This window comes from Mesitornis unicolor, unplaced genomic scaffold (genome assembly GCF_000695765.1).
Source record: "Mesitornis unicolor isolate BGI_N332 unplaced genomic scaffold, ASM69576v1 scaffold2089, whole genome shotgun sequence".
Lineage (NCBI taxonomy): Eukaryota > Metazoa > Chordata > Aves > Mesitornithiformes > Mesitornithidae > Mesitornis > Mesitornis unicolor.
The window spans coordinates 17608-29372 of record NW_010209025.1 but is presented as its reverse complement, the minus strand read 5'-3'; the positions used below and the strand labels follow the sequence as shown (position 1 = coordinate 29372).

The following is an 11765-nucleotide window of genomic DNA, read 5'->3' as shown; positions in this document are numbered from 1 at the left end:
AAGAGTTTTAGGATTAGATTTCATATGGATGCTTGTGTTGGTGACACCACCAGGTAGGTCAAATAAAAATCTCCTTTCTGCAGTACTGTGTGCCCACAGAATTTCTCCGTTACTGCTGAAATAGGGAAGCTCACAGGAATGTTTCTTTACCAGTTTCAATCAATACAGACATAGCCTTCTTCACTGTGAAAACCTGTGTAAGTGCACTGGTACATCCAACAGCTGTGCTTGCTACATCTTGTCTTATGCGATGGATCACCAGAGACCGTGGCATGCGCTTCTCAGCTGGAGTAAAGCAGCACAGCTCCCTGAAGTCACCTGGGCTCTGGACCTTTATCGTGACTGATGGACGTTCAGTGTTCACAGTCATTTTTCTTCCACTGAGAATGAGAAACTATTACTAAAACCACTCTTCTTTTGGTATTTATCTTCTGTTCTTGAAACAAGTTTGCTCAGTGAATTCTCTGTGACTTTCCCAATGCACATCTGCATAGGCTGCTGTGTTTTACGTTCCACAACTGACCTTTGCCATAAAACTCCAAAGGATAATCATGGCGACCAAATTCCGAACCATATTAAATTCTGGTTCTGTCCTTTCAGGCTCATGTATTGGACTGACTGGGGAAGGCAGCCAAAGATTGAATGTGCCTGGATGGATGGACAACAAAGACAAACTCTGGTCTCTGAAGACCTTGGCTGGCCAACAGGTCTTTCTATTGATTATTTGAACAATGATAGGATCTATTGGAGTGATTCTAAAGAAAATATTATTGAATCCATGAGACCTGATGGGACAGACAGAACCATAGTATTACATGGAGGTAAGAACTTACTATGCAGTATAATAGGAACCATACATAGATGTATGCTAACAAGCACTTGGGCTTTACAAGTGAGGCTAGATTTGGGAGCTTTTCAAAGAATAAGTCTTGGTAGTGTTTCTTCCTCCTTTATACAGGGATAAATGGCACATCAGGTTCAGAGCTCATGATGCCTGGTAACTAGATTCCCTGAGGGTACTTTACATGACCCAAATAGAGGACGATGTGGAAAACTGGATTCGTGCTTTTTAATATATATTATTAAGCAGTCTGTGGGTACAGTGGCACAAAGTGGTCAGGCACATGAGGTTATATTTATATATACATGTTTATATATAGCAATGGATGTCTTAAAATTGACAGATTAGTTGATGTATTTAAACTGAAGAACAGCAGCTTTATTGCTCCTGCTAGATACTTGCTTGCTGACAGTCTGTTGTTTGGTTCCTTTGAGAAGTAGGCAGTCCATACAGCCTTGATGTCTTTGAAGGCCATTTATATTGGATAGCCAAAGAACGAGGAGAAGTCTGGAAGAAAGATAAATTTGGAAGTGGAGAAAAAGTGAAAGTGCTGACTGTAAATCCGTGGCTTACTCAAGTGCGCATCTATCACCAGCACAGATACAATCAGTCAGGTAGGCATCCCCATCCTGCTGAGCCATTTCTTTCTGTGAGATCAAAGTTGGTATTAATGTCTTCAAAGAGCTTAGTAGTCTTCTGATAATGTGTCTATCAGAATGTGTTAATATTAATTTCTGAAAACCTAAAAATTAAATAGATGCTGGCAATTTCCGCACATCCGAAGTGAAATCAACGGTGGAGCACCACACACTGCTCTTGAGAGTCTCTTAGCTCTAAGTTATGTCTCTGTCCTTTCTCTTCTTCCCCTCCATCGTGGAGTTGTCATAGAGATGGCAGTAACAATACAAATTTATCCTGATATAGTACAAAGTGGTGACCATTTAATAGTGCGTCCAAGGGGGATATTTCAGCCATGACACATCCACAGTAATGACAAGGGAGGATGTCCAGAGAAACATCCAGCATACACCCCTTTAAAGGTGTTTTAGCTTTCAGAATCAGAAAGCTCCGTATTACATGGAGATATTTAGTTTCCTCTTGGTGCTGCGCTGTCTCCTAACAGCCATGGCTCTCCCTTAAGAATGTAAGAAAAGGCAGAGAGAAGGTTTTAATATAAATGTGGTATTTAGGCATCAGTGGTTTTAAAAAGTGGATCTAGACTTGTTTAGATTTTTGTTGTGTGATATTGGTGAGATGCACTACTGACTGTGGAATTGCCCTGCCTTATCTCAGGAATATGCTACTTGGCTTCTTCAACTGCCTTTATAATTTTTTTTCAGTGCCTAATCCTTGTAAAGATGTCTGCAGCCACCTCTGCTTGCTGAGACCAGGAGGGTACACCTGCACTTGTCCTCAGGGAACTCGATTCATAGAAGGCAGCAGCACAGAGTGTGATGCAGGTAGAATAATTTGTCAGACTGGAAATGAAAGCAAAGGAAGCTTTTCTTTAGGAATGCAAATGCATTACTCCATTAGAAATATGGAGGGATGGGCTAACAGATATGATAGATGTTGATAAGTCAGGAAGTCTGCCTTTTGTACTCAGCCGTCACTGATCTGTGGTCATCCTGTGCATTTAATTTAATCTCTTTGCATGTCATTTGTAAAATGGATATAGATATATCACTCCAGTCCAGACCCAGCTGCAAAATTGGTTACAGTTCCTGATTTTTGCTTTGAAATTCCAAAATATTTTATTTTCTTTTTTTTGCAAATGCATTGATTTCAGAACTAGAGAATTTCTGACAAATTATGGTGTAGTTATGTTTACAATTCTGTACAAGGTATTGTTTCATCAGTAGAATAGAATACAATAGAAACTTGACACAAAGCTAACAGAACTCTCAGTGTTAACAGAGATAACTTCTAGATAATTATCGTGTGCTGTAAAGCCTTTTAAGCACTAGAATTTAGTGCTTGGTTGTTGCATTGCAGCAGAGCCCCTGCAGTGTTTCCAGGAGTGCCAGTAAAATAGAATTGCTCATCCTTTCCTGAGAAGAAAGAGCATACCACTGCAGGATTTCTGTTTCTCTAGCTGAGAGTCTGCATTCTTAGTTCACAGTGATGTGGGTGGCAGCCAGATGTCCTTGTACTTGTCCTTGCAGCATGTCCCTAGTAAACTGTGCTTTATAACGTTATGTCTGGCATCTTTTCTGAATTATCTTATTTTTGCATTAAAAGAGAAAATCTCATAATTTTTTTACACTACCTTACCTCTAAATTATATTTTCTTGATGATTTTTAATGCTCTTTCCTATTGCCACATGGTGTGAGTTGCAGGAAGAGGAGCTAGTGATATGACATAATAGTGAATGGGAGCGTGCAATACACGTGTAGATGCGGGGTCAGTAACACTGCTGATTGCAGTTGCTGCTTGCTGTTTATTGCTCTGAGGACACTGCATTTGTTATTCTTTGCTGAAACTGATTTACATAAAATGTTCAGAAATTAAAAAATGTGTGCTTGGCCTTACTTTGAGGAAAAGAAGACAGCAAATTGGATATACAGTGCTGTCTCCATTTTTGTACTTCGGTTTTAATCTTGACTTTAAGCAATGTTTTTAGCCGGCGAACTGTGACTGCCATGACTGACGTACTAACCAAACAGCTTTTGTATGTCCACTTGGTTTATTTGGTCCTGCCCCCGTACTGCAGCTACTGAGAAACACAGCCTGTAAGACCTCTGCATTTCCTCTTCTCGTGTCCCATTTACCCGAAGGGAGTTTTACCTGTAGGGAACACTGTAGGAACAGACTTCCTCGTCACCCAGTGCCAAGCTGTCAGCCTATGCTCTGTACTGACAGAAAACTCAGAAGACTTTGGGTTTCTCTCTCGTTCTCACTGTCAGGATATAGGAGAGCTCAAAGGGCACTCCTGTATGTGCATTTCTATCCACTGCTTTTCTTCATAAGTAAACGCATCACGGTTTGGCCCTCTCTGTGCAAAAATAAGCTAATTTGGCAGAAAAATAAATATGAGAGTAACAAAAGCATGTACTATTAGAAGCAAAGCTTCTGAAAAGTAGCCTGTGAGTTTGCATACACAAGTTCTGTAGACTGAAATAAAATGCTCTGTAGTAGTATTTCTTTTGTTGAGGGTGTCTTGATAACTTATATGTGGCTTTTGAATTTTTGCAGCTATTGAATCCCCTCCCACAATGCCACCAGCATGCAGGTGCATGTATGGAGGAACATGTTATATAGATGAAAGTGGTCTTCCAAAATGCAAGTAAGTCAGTATGTTGTTAGGGTAGCCCTGTGTCAGATTGTGCTGATCAAGTGTCACAAAACAATCAAAGTCTTTGAGATGCGTTGGAAATGCTTCAGAAGTTGTCATACATCTGCAGTAGCATGTTCGTGACAATCGCAGAAAAACACATATACACATAAAAATATCAGCAAATAAGCAATAAGTACATCAGTTTAGAGTGGGGAAAAAACCAACCCAAACAAACCATTAATCCAAAAAAACCTGGCAGACTTCTGAATATTCTAGTGAAAAAGTATACTAAAAAAATTCTAACAAAAGGAGTACTTAATGCTCAGTATGTTTAGCTTGGAACAGCCAGTAGGGGCCACCAATGTTCTGCTGAAACCAAATCTTTTGACTTCAGTGACTAGTTTTCTGACTGAGCACATTTAATTCCACTTTTGAGTCTATGAAAATAGCAGACACACTATATTTACAGTCAGGGAAATACATAATTACTGAGCATGAAGTTAAAATTTATGGCATGTAGGTAGGCATTACAGAATATAATAGTAGAGCTGAGATCCTGGACTTAATAAAAGCCATCCAGTCAGCTGTCTCTCTTACATTTACAGGTGTTCTTATGGCTACACTGGCAATTACTGTGAAATAGGATTGTCAAAGGGAGTGCCTCCTGGAACAAGTAAGCTTCGTGTATATATTTCACTTGATATTTTGAGCTGAAGAATGTAGCATACGTCACTGTGATACCTGTTCAGGGTCAAGCTTACAATTCTCTGGCCTCTTTTTTACACTGAACTGTGCTTGCTTGAATGTTTGCTTGTTCTTCTGTCTTTGATAGCAGCAGTAGCAGTGTTGCTGACAGTCATACTAATCATAATAATTGGAGTGTTAGCGGTCGGAGGCTTTTTTAACTACAGACGAACAGGCTCCCTTTTGCCAGCACTTCCCAAACTACCAAGGTATGTTTTGAAGGCTTTCATAGCTGGAATGTCTGTGCACTGAAAATGTGTGTTTGTTCCTAAATACTTCTGACAAATCCAGATTGTTTGCTGTGTGGCCATTCTGTTGGAATATGGGAAGTGCAGTGTTGCAGCAATTCCAGTGGATTTTTGATTCCGAGCAATATCACAGCTGATCATTATTTTGTAGTAAGGGAGTATTGTGAAACTCTTCTGCGTTCTAAATTACCTTTTAAATAATGAGCAGTATAGAAGACTGTTTAGCAGAACTGGATATTCAGTTAAAAAATATATATAAGATACTATAGTTACATATATTTTGATTTTTCATAAAACTTTGTCAGAAGATAATTCTGGCAGAGAGATCTTTTTAATTCTGGCAAGGAGATCTATTTAGCATTGAAAGGCTGAGCTTGTCTGCAGCACTGTATTAATCTGTTTAAAAGTAATATGGGGCATGTGTAGTGAACTTCTGTTTCCAGTGCCCGAGAAATCTGGGCTTTTCATAGGTTCCTGCTCTCCTGACAGTCAAACTGTCCAGTTAAAATCAGCTTTGTGAAATATCATTTAAAAAATTTGATGTTTTAAATGAAAGGATGATGAAGAAAAAAAAAAGTAATGATTTTAAATTATTTATTTACAATAAGATGTCAGAGTATGATGCTTTGAATTTTTTTAGCTTTAATCAAATTATCTGTTTCTAAAGGCGTAAAACTGTATCTTCAGAGTCTTTGCACCAGTTTCACAGAAGTAGCTTTTAAATCAGTGTAATTAAATTATTGTAATCAGTAATGTGGACTTAGCTACAACTGCTTGTCACTGGAGGATTACACTTAACTGATTAGATTTACCTGGGACTTGATGTAGCTAAATTGCGACAAAATTTTTGTGCAAGATCAATCCTGCAGGACAAAGAGTTTGTAAGAGATCTCCAAGCTGGCCACTGAAATTCCCTGTTTCTTGCTTTTTTGAATTGAAATTTCCTGCATTGTCAGGTAGTGAACAAAGAGAAATTGTCATGCACTGACTTGAACTTTACCGTTCAGCAATGCTTCTGTGTTACGAGGCCATGTGAAATGAAGACGTCAGTTTTTTGTCTGAGGCCTGATTCCCAGTTTTAACTTCTGCCATGAATATGCCTTAGTTCTGCCATTGCTCAATCCCTCTTCAAGCAGTTAACTTGTGCCTTTACTGCAGCGTTAACCCAAGCCATAGCTTAGCTGTTACCCTTGGCATGGGGCTTATCCATGCACAGCTGATGCCTGTAGGGCCAACTGATAAAGCGTGTGCACAACACACCAGCTGTAGGCAAGAGCTGTAGCACACGCCAGCTCCAGTGAGGACACACAGATTGAAAGTTTATCTCAATACTTCCGTCTTCCTTCCAGTTATGCAAATTTGACTAAATTAACTCAAAGATTAACTCTGCAGTGGGTTTGTGGTTGCATGTTTTTGGAGAGTTGCATGCTCAGAGTTCTGTGCAGTTGGTCCTATACATGGCTACCCATTACTGTCTTTCACTGCTATTATTTTGAGCCTGACAGTGTTCTTTCAGCCCATTTCCAATAACTCTTATGCAAATTTAATATGCACTTGTGGTTACTGTACATCTGTATGCAATTGAACACTTGCTGATAAACAGTATCCTGTAGGTATCTCCACGATTTGCATGCATAAACATCTTTAGTACAGGTGTTGGAATTATGTCCACAAGCTTGTTCACCATTTCAGCTGTATTTTTTTAATCAGTTTCAATGAATTTGAATAACCGAGTGAATTAATGCGTTTTGAAATCAGCACTGAAGTAAGAGTAGTTAAATTGTTGGTAAATTTGGGGAAATTGTAATTAAGTTCATTTGATGTCTGCATGAGCACATGAAAACGTAGTTGTGATCATTCTGAATGAGCTAGCTTGGTTTAAAATAACTGTTGAACTAGTGTGGGAATACTGCTTCTGGTGTCCGCGCTAGCTCGCTTGTAGCCAGCAGAACTTCCATGTGATAATTATGCTCAGAAGAATTGGTTTTATAAGCCCTCTTTTTGTATAATCTGATTTTTGATTCTGATTTTTTATTCCCCCCCCCCTTTTTTTTTCCTCTAGTTTAAGCAGTCTTGTAAAAACTACTGAAAATGGCAATGGGGTAACTTTCCGATCTGGAGCAGATGTGAGTATGGACATAGGAGTCTCTGGATTTGGAGGAGACTCTGCTATAGACAGAGCAATGCAAATGGTAAGGTTTAGGTCTGAAATGTTTCTTTAAAATTGTATTCTTTTAATGTCATTTTTTTAGTGGATAGAAGGAAGTCTTTTCTGTAAAAAAGATAGTGAGATGATAAGTGTGTTCTAGAAAAAGAAGTGAACATTGATAATTTCCTAACATAGATTTTGGTAAACTGAAGGCGATGGCAAATGCAGGCTGTTCTTGAAAATAATGTGGGTTTTCTCAAGATCTATATAGTAGAAATTAAGATAATGACCTCCTTTCCTATTTCAGCATATTCATGGAATATAAGTGGAATGAATAGGCAAATGAAAATATTGTAACAAGGAATTTTTCGAGGGTCTTTGTGTTCTGTAGGACAGGTTAAAATGCCTGGTTTTCAAATCTAGATCGTATGCTAGAAACTTCAGAGGTGAAAATCAGGCCTAGCCACGGGATACCCTACTTTGCACAAAAAACTGTAAATCAGACAATTTCTTATTTTAGCAAGTCTAAACAAATCATGTTTAATAGTTTTGGGGCCTTCATAAAGCGAAACTCTACTTCATCCATGTTTTATAACGCAGATCTGAGAAATAGCACATCCTTTTGTTTACTGTATGATACAGTTTTTTCACGGAAAAATTGTTGCCCTGTTTACCACAGGAAGTACAATGTAAAAAAGATTTTACTTATGGCAAACAGGTCACAGGTATGTTAGAATAATAAGCACTTGCTGCAAAGTCTACACTGGAAATGCCCTGAGCCTTTGAAGTTAAAGATAAATTACAGACTTAGCTGAGAGTAAATTAATACGAACTAAAACAGCTAATGAAGATAAGCTCATTATATATGTATATGAAATTTTTCTAGACAAAGATACTCTTGAAACTAGGTGGTTTATGTAATGAAACAACCCTACGAACATTTCAGTAAATACTTGGAAAATAGCCTTAGGCTTGAGTATTACCTCAGATCCTTTTCATGCATGAAAAACTTTGCAGTGCTTTTCATCTTTTGGCCTAATTGATGTCCAACTGATGCAGTCTTTAAATTGCTAATAACAAGTCTGGATACAGACTGTTTCCACTCAAGTGGCCTTAATTCTCCCTATGTATTCAGAGTATACACAAAAACTTGTATAAACAAGTATAAACAAAAACTTCTTTCACTGGGAAAGAATTCCAAGGGTTTGATTTACAGCAGCGAAGAATGGGGATGTGCCTCCTAAAATTTTAATACGTGAGTAGATGTTAGAGGGGTATTTTTCAGTGTGGCTGTTCTTAGCCAAGCTAAGGGGAGGGAGCTGGCAGGAGTTCCCTGTGTGGTAAAGAGCCATACTCTGATAGCACAAAGTGTGAATCCTTACGGCACGAAGCAGTGGTTTGTAGCAGTGAGGCAGGTTTGACGAGCTACCTTATGTACCATTCCTGTGTTACTCCTCGCTGTTGCTGTGATGGGGCTGTGACAAGGAGCAGGACAAGTGAGTCTCGTTGGGGTTTGCTTTCTTTGCTCTCCTACCTGTTGATGCTTAGCTGGCTAGCCCTGGGTGCCTGTCCTTATGTGGCACTTATGTGTCCTTATTTTCTTGAGAAATACTTAATCCTGCACCTCTGCACAGCTCCAGCAAGCACTGTGGCTGCAGCTCAGGGCTTGGCACAATATGTGTGAAGTGGCTGCTATCCACACAGTGGTCTTCATGCATGGGCAAAGTATTGATTTATCATGAGAGATACACTAAAGACTGTGAAACATTTTATTTCTGGCATAACTCGTATGTTATAACTGAGGGGATGCCCTTACTGCTTTGTCTCAAGAATAATACAGTGATCTGTATGAGGAGTGGCTGAGGGAACTGGGGTTGTTTAGCCAGGAGAGGAGAAGACTGAGGGGAGACCTCATCACCACCTACAACTGCCTCAAGGGAGGTTGTGGAGAGGTGGGTGCTGGTCTCTTCTCCCAGGTGATGGGGGATAGAACAAGGGGAAACGGCACCAAGCTGTGCCAAGGGAGGTTCAGGTTAGAGATAAGGAGGAAGTTCTTTACTGAGAGGGTCGTCAGAAGCTGGAACAGGCTGCCCAGGGAGGTGGTGGAGTCACCATCCCTGGATGTGTTTAAAGAGCAGGTAGATGAGGTACTTAAGGATATGGTTTAGGGGGTAGACAGGAACGGTTGGACGTGATGATCTCGGAGGTCTTCTCCAACTGCGCGATTCTGTGATTCTGTGTGATCTTCCTGCTGGTACAAAACGAATGAATTGCATTCTTTAGCATTTCAGATAGTACTCATTAATTCGTGTGTCCTTTTGAAGTCTCTAAAATGAAATATTTATTTTGGGATTATGCTTTCTTTGATATTTTTTCCCTGTTGAAGGTGTGATTTCTGAGATTTTTCCTCATCATCAAATACTTTGAGTCAGTTATTGAAATGTGGAGGAGGGGGGGTTTGTCCAGCTGGGAAATGGGATAATTCTGAAACAATCAATTGTCCAGGCTACTAAGTCAGGAAGTAAAATAATGGATGGCAAACTAACACGATTTTAACAGATGCTAGATTTTGTCTAAGCCTATTGAAAACATGCATTGTAAACATGCATTCTTCCCTGAGATGAAGAATTGAACCATAAATCAAGTCCTAGGAATACGGATGATATGCACTGCAGTTGTTTTGTTTCTTTTTCCCTTTGTAGAGTGAAAACTTTGCAGTGGAGTCAGGGAAACAGCCGATCACATTTGAGAATCCAGTGTATGCAACCAGAGATGGTGGAGCCAGCACAGCAAGTGCAGTTACAGTCGTTCGGCCAACACATGTAAGAGAAATATAGGCTTGACTTTCACCTTTCACTTTCCTTTGTTATCCTTTCTTCTCTGAAGAATATTGATTTTCCTTTTTCTTCTACAGGTAGCAACAGCTGGTAGTGAGGAAAATGAAAACTTTGAAAACCCTGTGTATGCCTCTGTGGTATCTGCTAGTCCGGAGGAACCCCCGCAGAGCACAGATGCAACTCAGGTAGGAAATAGAAGTGCTCTAAGGCTACCTTGTTTTGTGCTCCTAATCAGGGAAATGGAATTGCTAGGAAGCTGCAATCTAGTTTCAGTTCTCTTTAAATAATGCCATGGAGTTGGCACATAATCTGCATCAGGTCTAACTACCTGGACCATATTTATAAGATTTAGAAGAACTGGTCAGGAGCGGTTTGATAAGAAAAGAACCGGTGCAAGCTCAGAATTGCCCAGGGCACACAGTAGGGATCTATTTGGATTAAACCCTCTCTTGTTCCTGGCCCACCCAGTTATTTTCAAGTGAATAGATTGAACGGAGTTTCCTTTCACTGTTTGTTGTGCTTCACGTTGAGGGCACGTACTAGTCTCAAAACTGTAATGTAACTGCCGTGAGTTGTCATTGCTCCCCAGCAGAAATTACTATAACTAAGACCTTACTTTGGACTTTCCACAAGTACTTGTAAACTGCTAATGAATTATACCTTGATAGAAAAAACACAATGGTGTGTGGGGGTTTTTTTCTCTCCCCTTCCACCAAAATATGAAAAGAAAACCCAAGAAAAATTACATTTTTGTTTAAAACAGTGAAAACTCAGGGGTTTTGGTATGGAAAATTGGAGTAAGACATTTAGTCAGTGTGCTGTCATATTTTTTTAATGTTTATTTGTAATTTTATCCATATTTAAAAGTGCTCGCAAGGATATTTAAGACATTTATTCTGTGTGTTCTTGCAGGACATTTTAACAATCAAGATCAAAGTATTGCTTGATCTAGAGTATTAATGATTCATGGAAGATAGGTTTTTATGTCTTAAAATCCATCTGAATGAGCTGATGGTGGCTTGTTTACAGGACTGTTTCCACACATTGTGCACTAAAAGCAGCTCTGATGAGCTTTGAAATGACAGCTCTGTCAACCTGTTGTTACAGTTTCATGTCACTCAGTAATTTCTCTCGTGTTGTTTTTTCCTCTTTGACCTATTTGTCTGCAATGATAGGCTTCCGATTTAGTCACATTTATTGCCTTCTGACCTAGTCTTGTGGATAATGCTTTAGGTAAAATAACCATAACTGTTTATCTAGCAGAAAAGAAAGTTGTTTAGAGTTACAGCATGGTACTATACGAGCATCCAGCTGAAATCACGGAGTTAGCAGTCAGGGCAAGTGGAATCCAACAACAGTGATAGCAGTTTCCAGAGAAGTTGTGAGAAAAATGTGTAAAGCCCTAATAATTTTTATTTTTTAGGAGTCAAAGTGGAGTTTCTTCAAGAGAAAAATGAAACGAAACACTAATTTTGAAAACCCAATATATGCAGAGGTATTACTTAATATTGAATAATTCTGTTTTTCAGCTGATACACTGCTGGACGTTGTTCTTGCTTTTATAGGATAAAGATTATGGGTAGATTCTGCTGCTAAGAGCAGCAGCACAGAAATTCCAGCCCAGGTCAGGGTAGGACTGCAGTGATTTTCAGAAGTTAGTCTTGCACA

The 11765-nt window shown here is 39.3% G+C and overlaps 1 protein-coding gene across 1 annotated transcript in view; it reads left to right on the top strand.

Annotated features, from left to right (window-relative positions):
• The window catches only part of LRP2 (low density lipoprotein receptor-related protein 2), a gene marked incomplete at its 5' end in the record, with an annotated part of 51814 nt that overhangs the window by 39140 nt on the left and 909 nt on the right, over positions 1 to 11765 (top strand). Inside the window, 10 exons of the mRNA XM_010192715.1 lie at positions 601 to 821; positions 1279 to 1455; positions 2182 to 2301; positions 4038 to 4128; positions 4725 to 4792; positions 4955 to 5072; positions 7174 to 7303; positions 9963 to 10082; positions 10175 to 10282; positions 11521 to 11592. Of these exons, the coding sequence (XP_010191017.1) occupies positions 601 to 821; positions 1279 to 1455; positions 2182 to 2301; positions 4038 to 4128; positions 4725 to 4792; positions 4955 to 5072; positions 7174 to 7303; positions 9963 to 10082; positions 10175 to 10282; positions 11521 to 11592 (1225 nt within the window). The remainder of the gene's footprint in view (positions 1 to 600; positions 822 to 1278; positions 1456 to 2181; positions 2302 to 4037; positions 4129 to 4724; positions 4793 to 4954; positions 5073 to 7173; positions 7304 to 9962; positions 10083 to 10174; positions 10283 to 11520; positions 11593 to 11765) is intronic.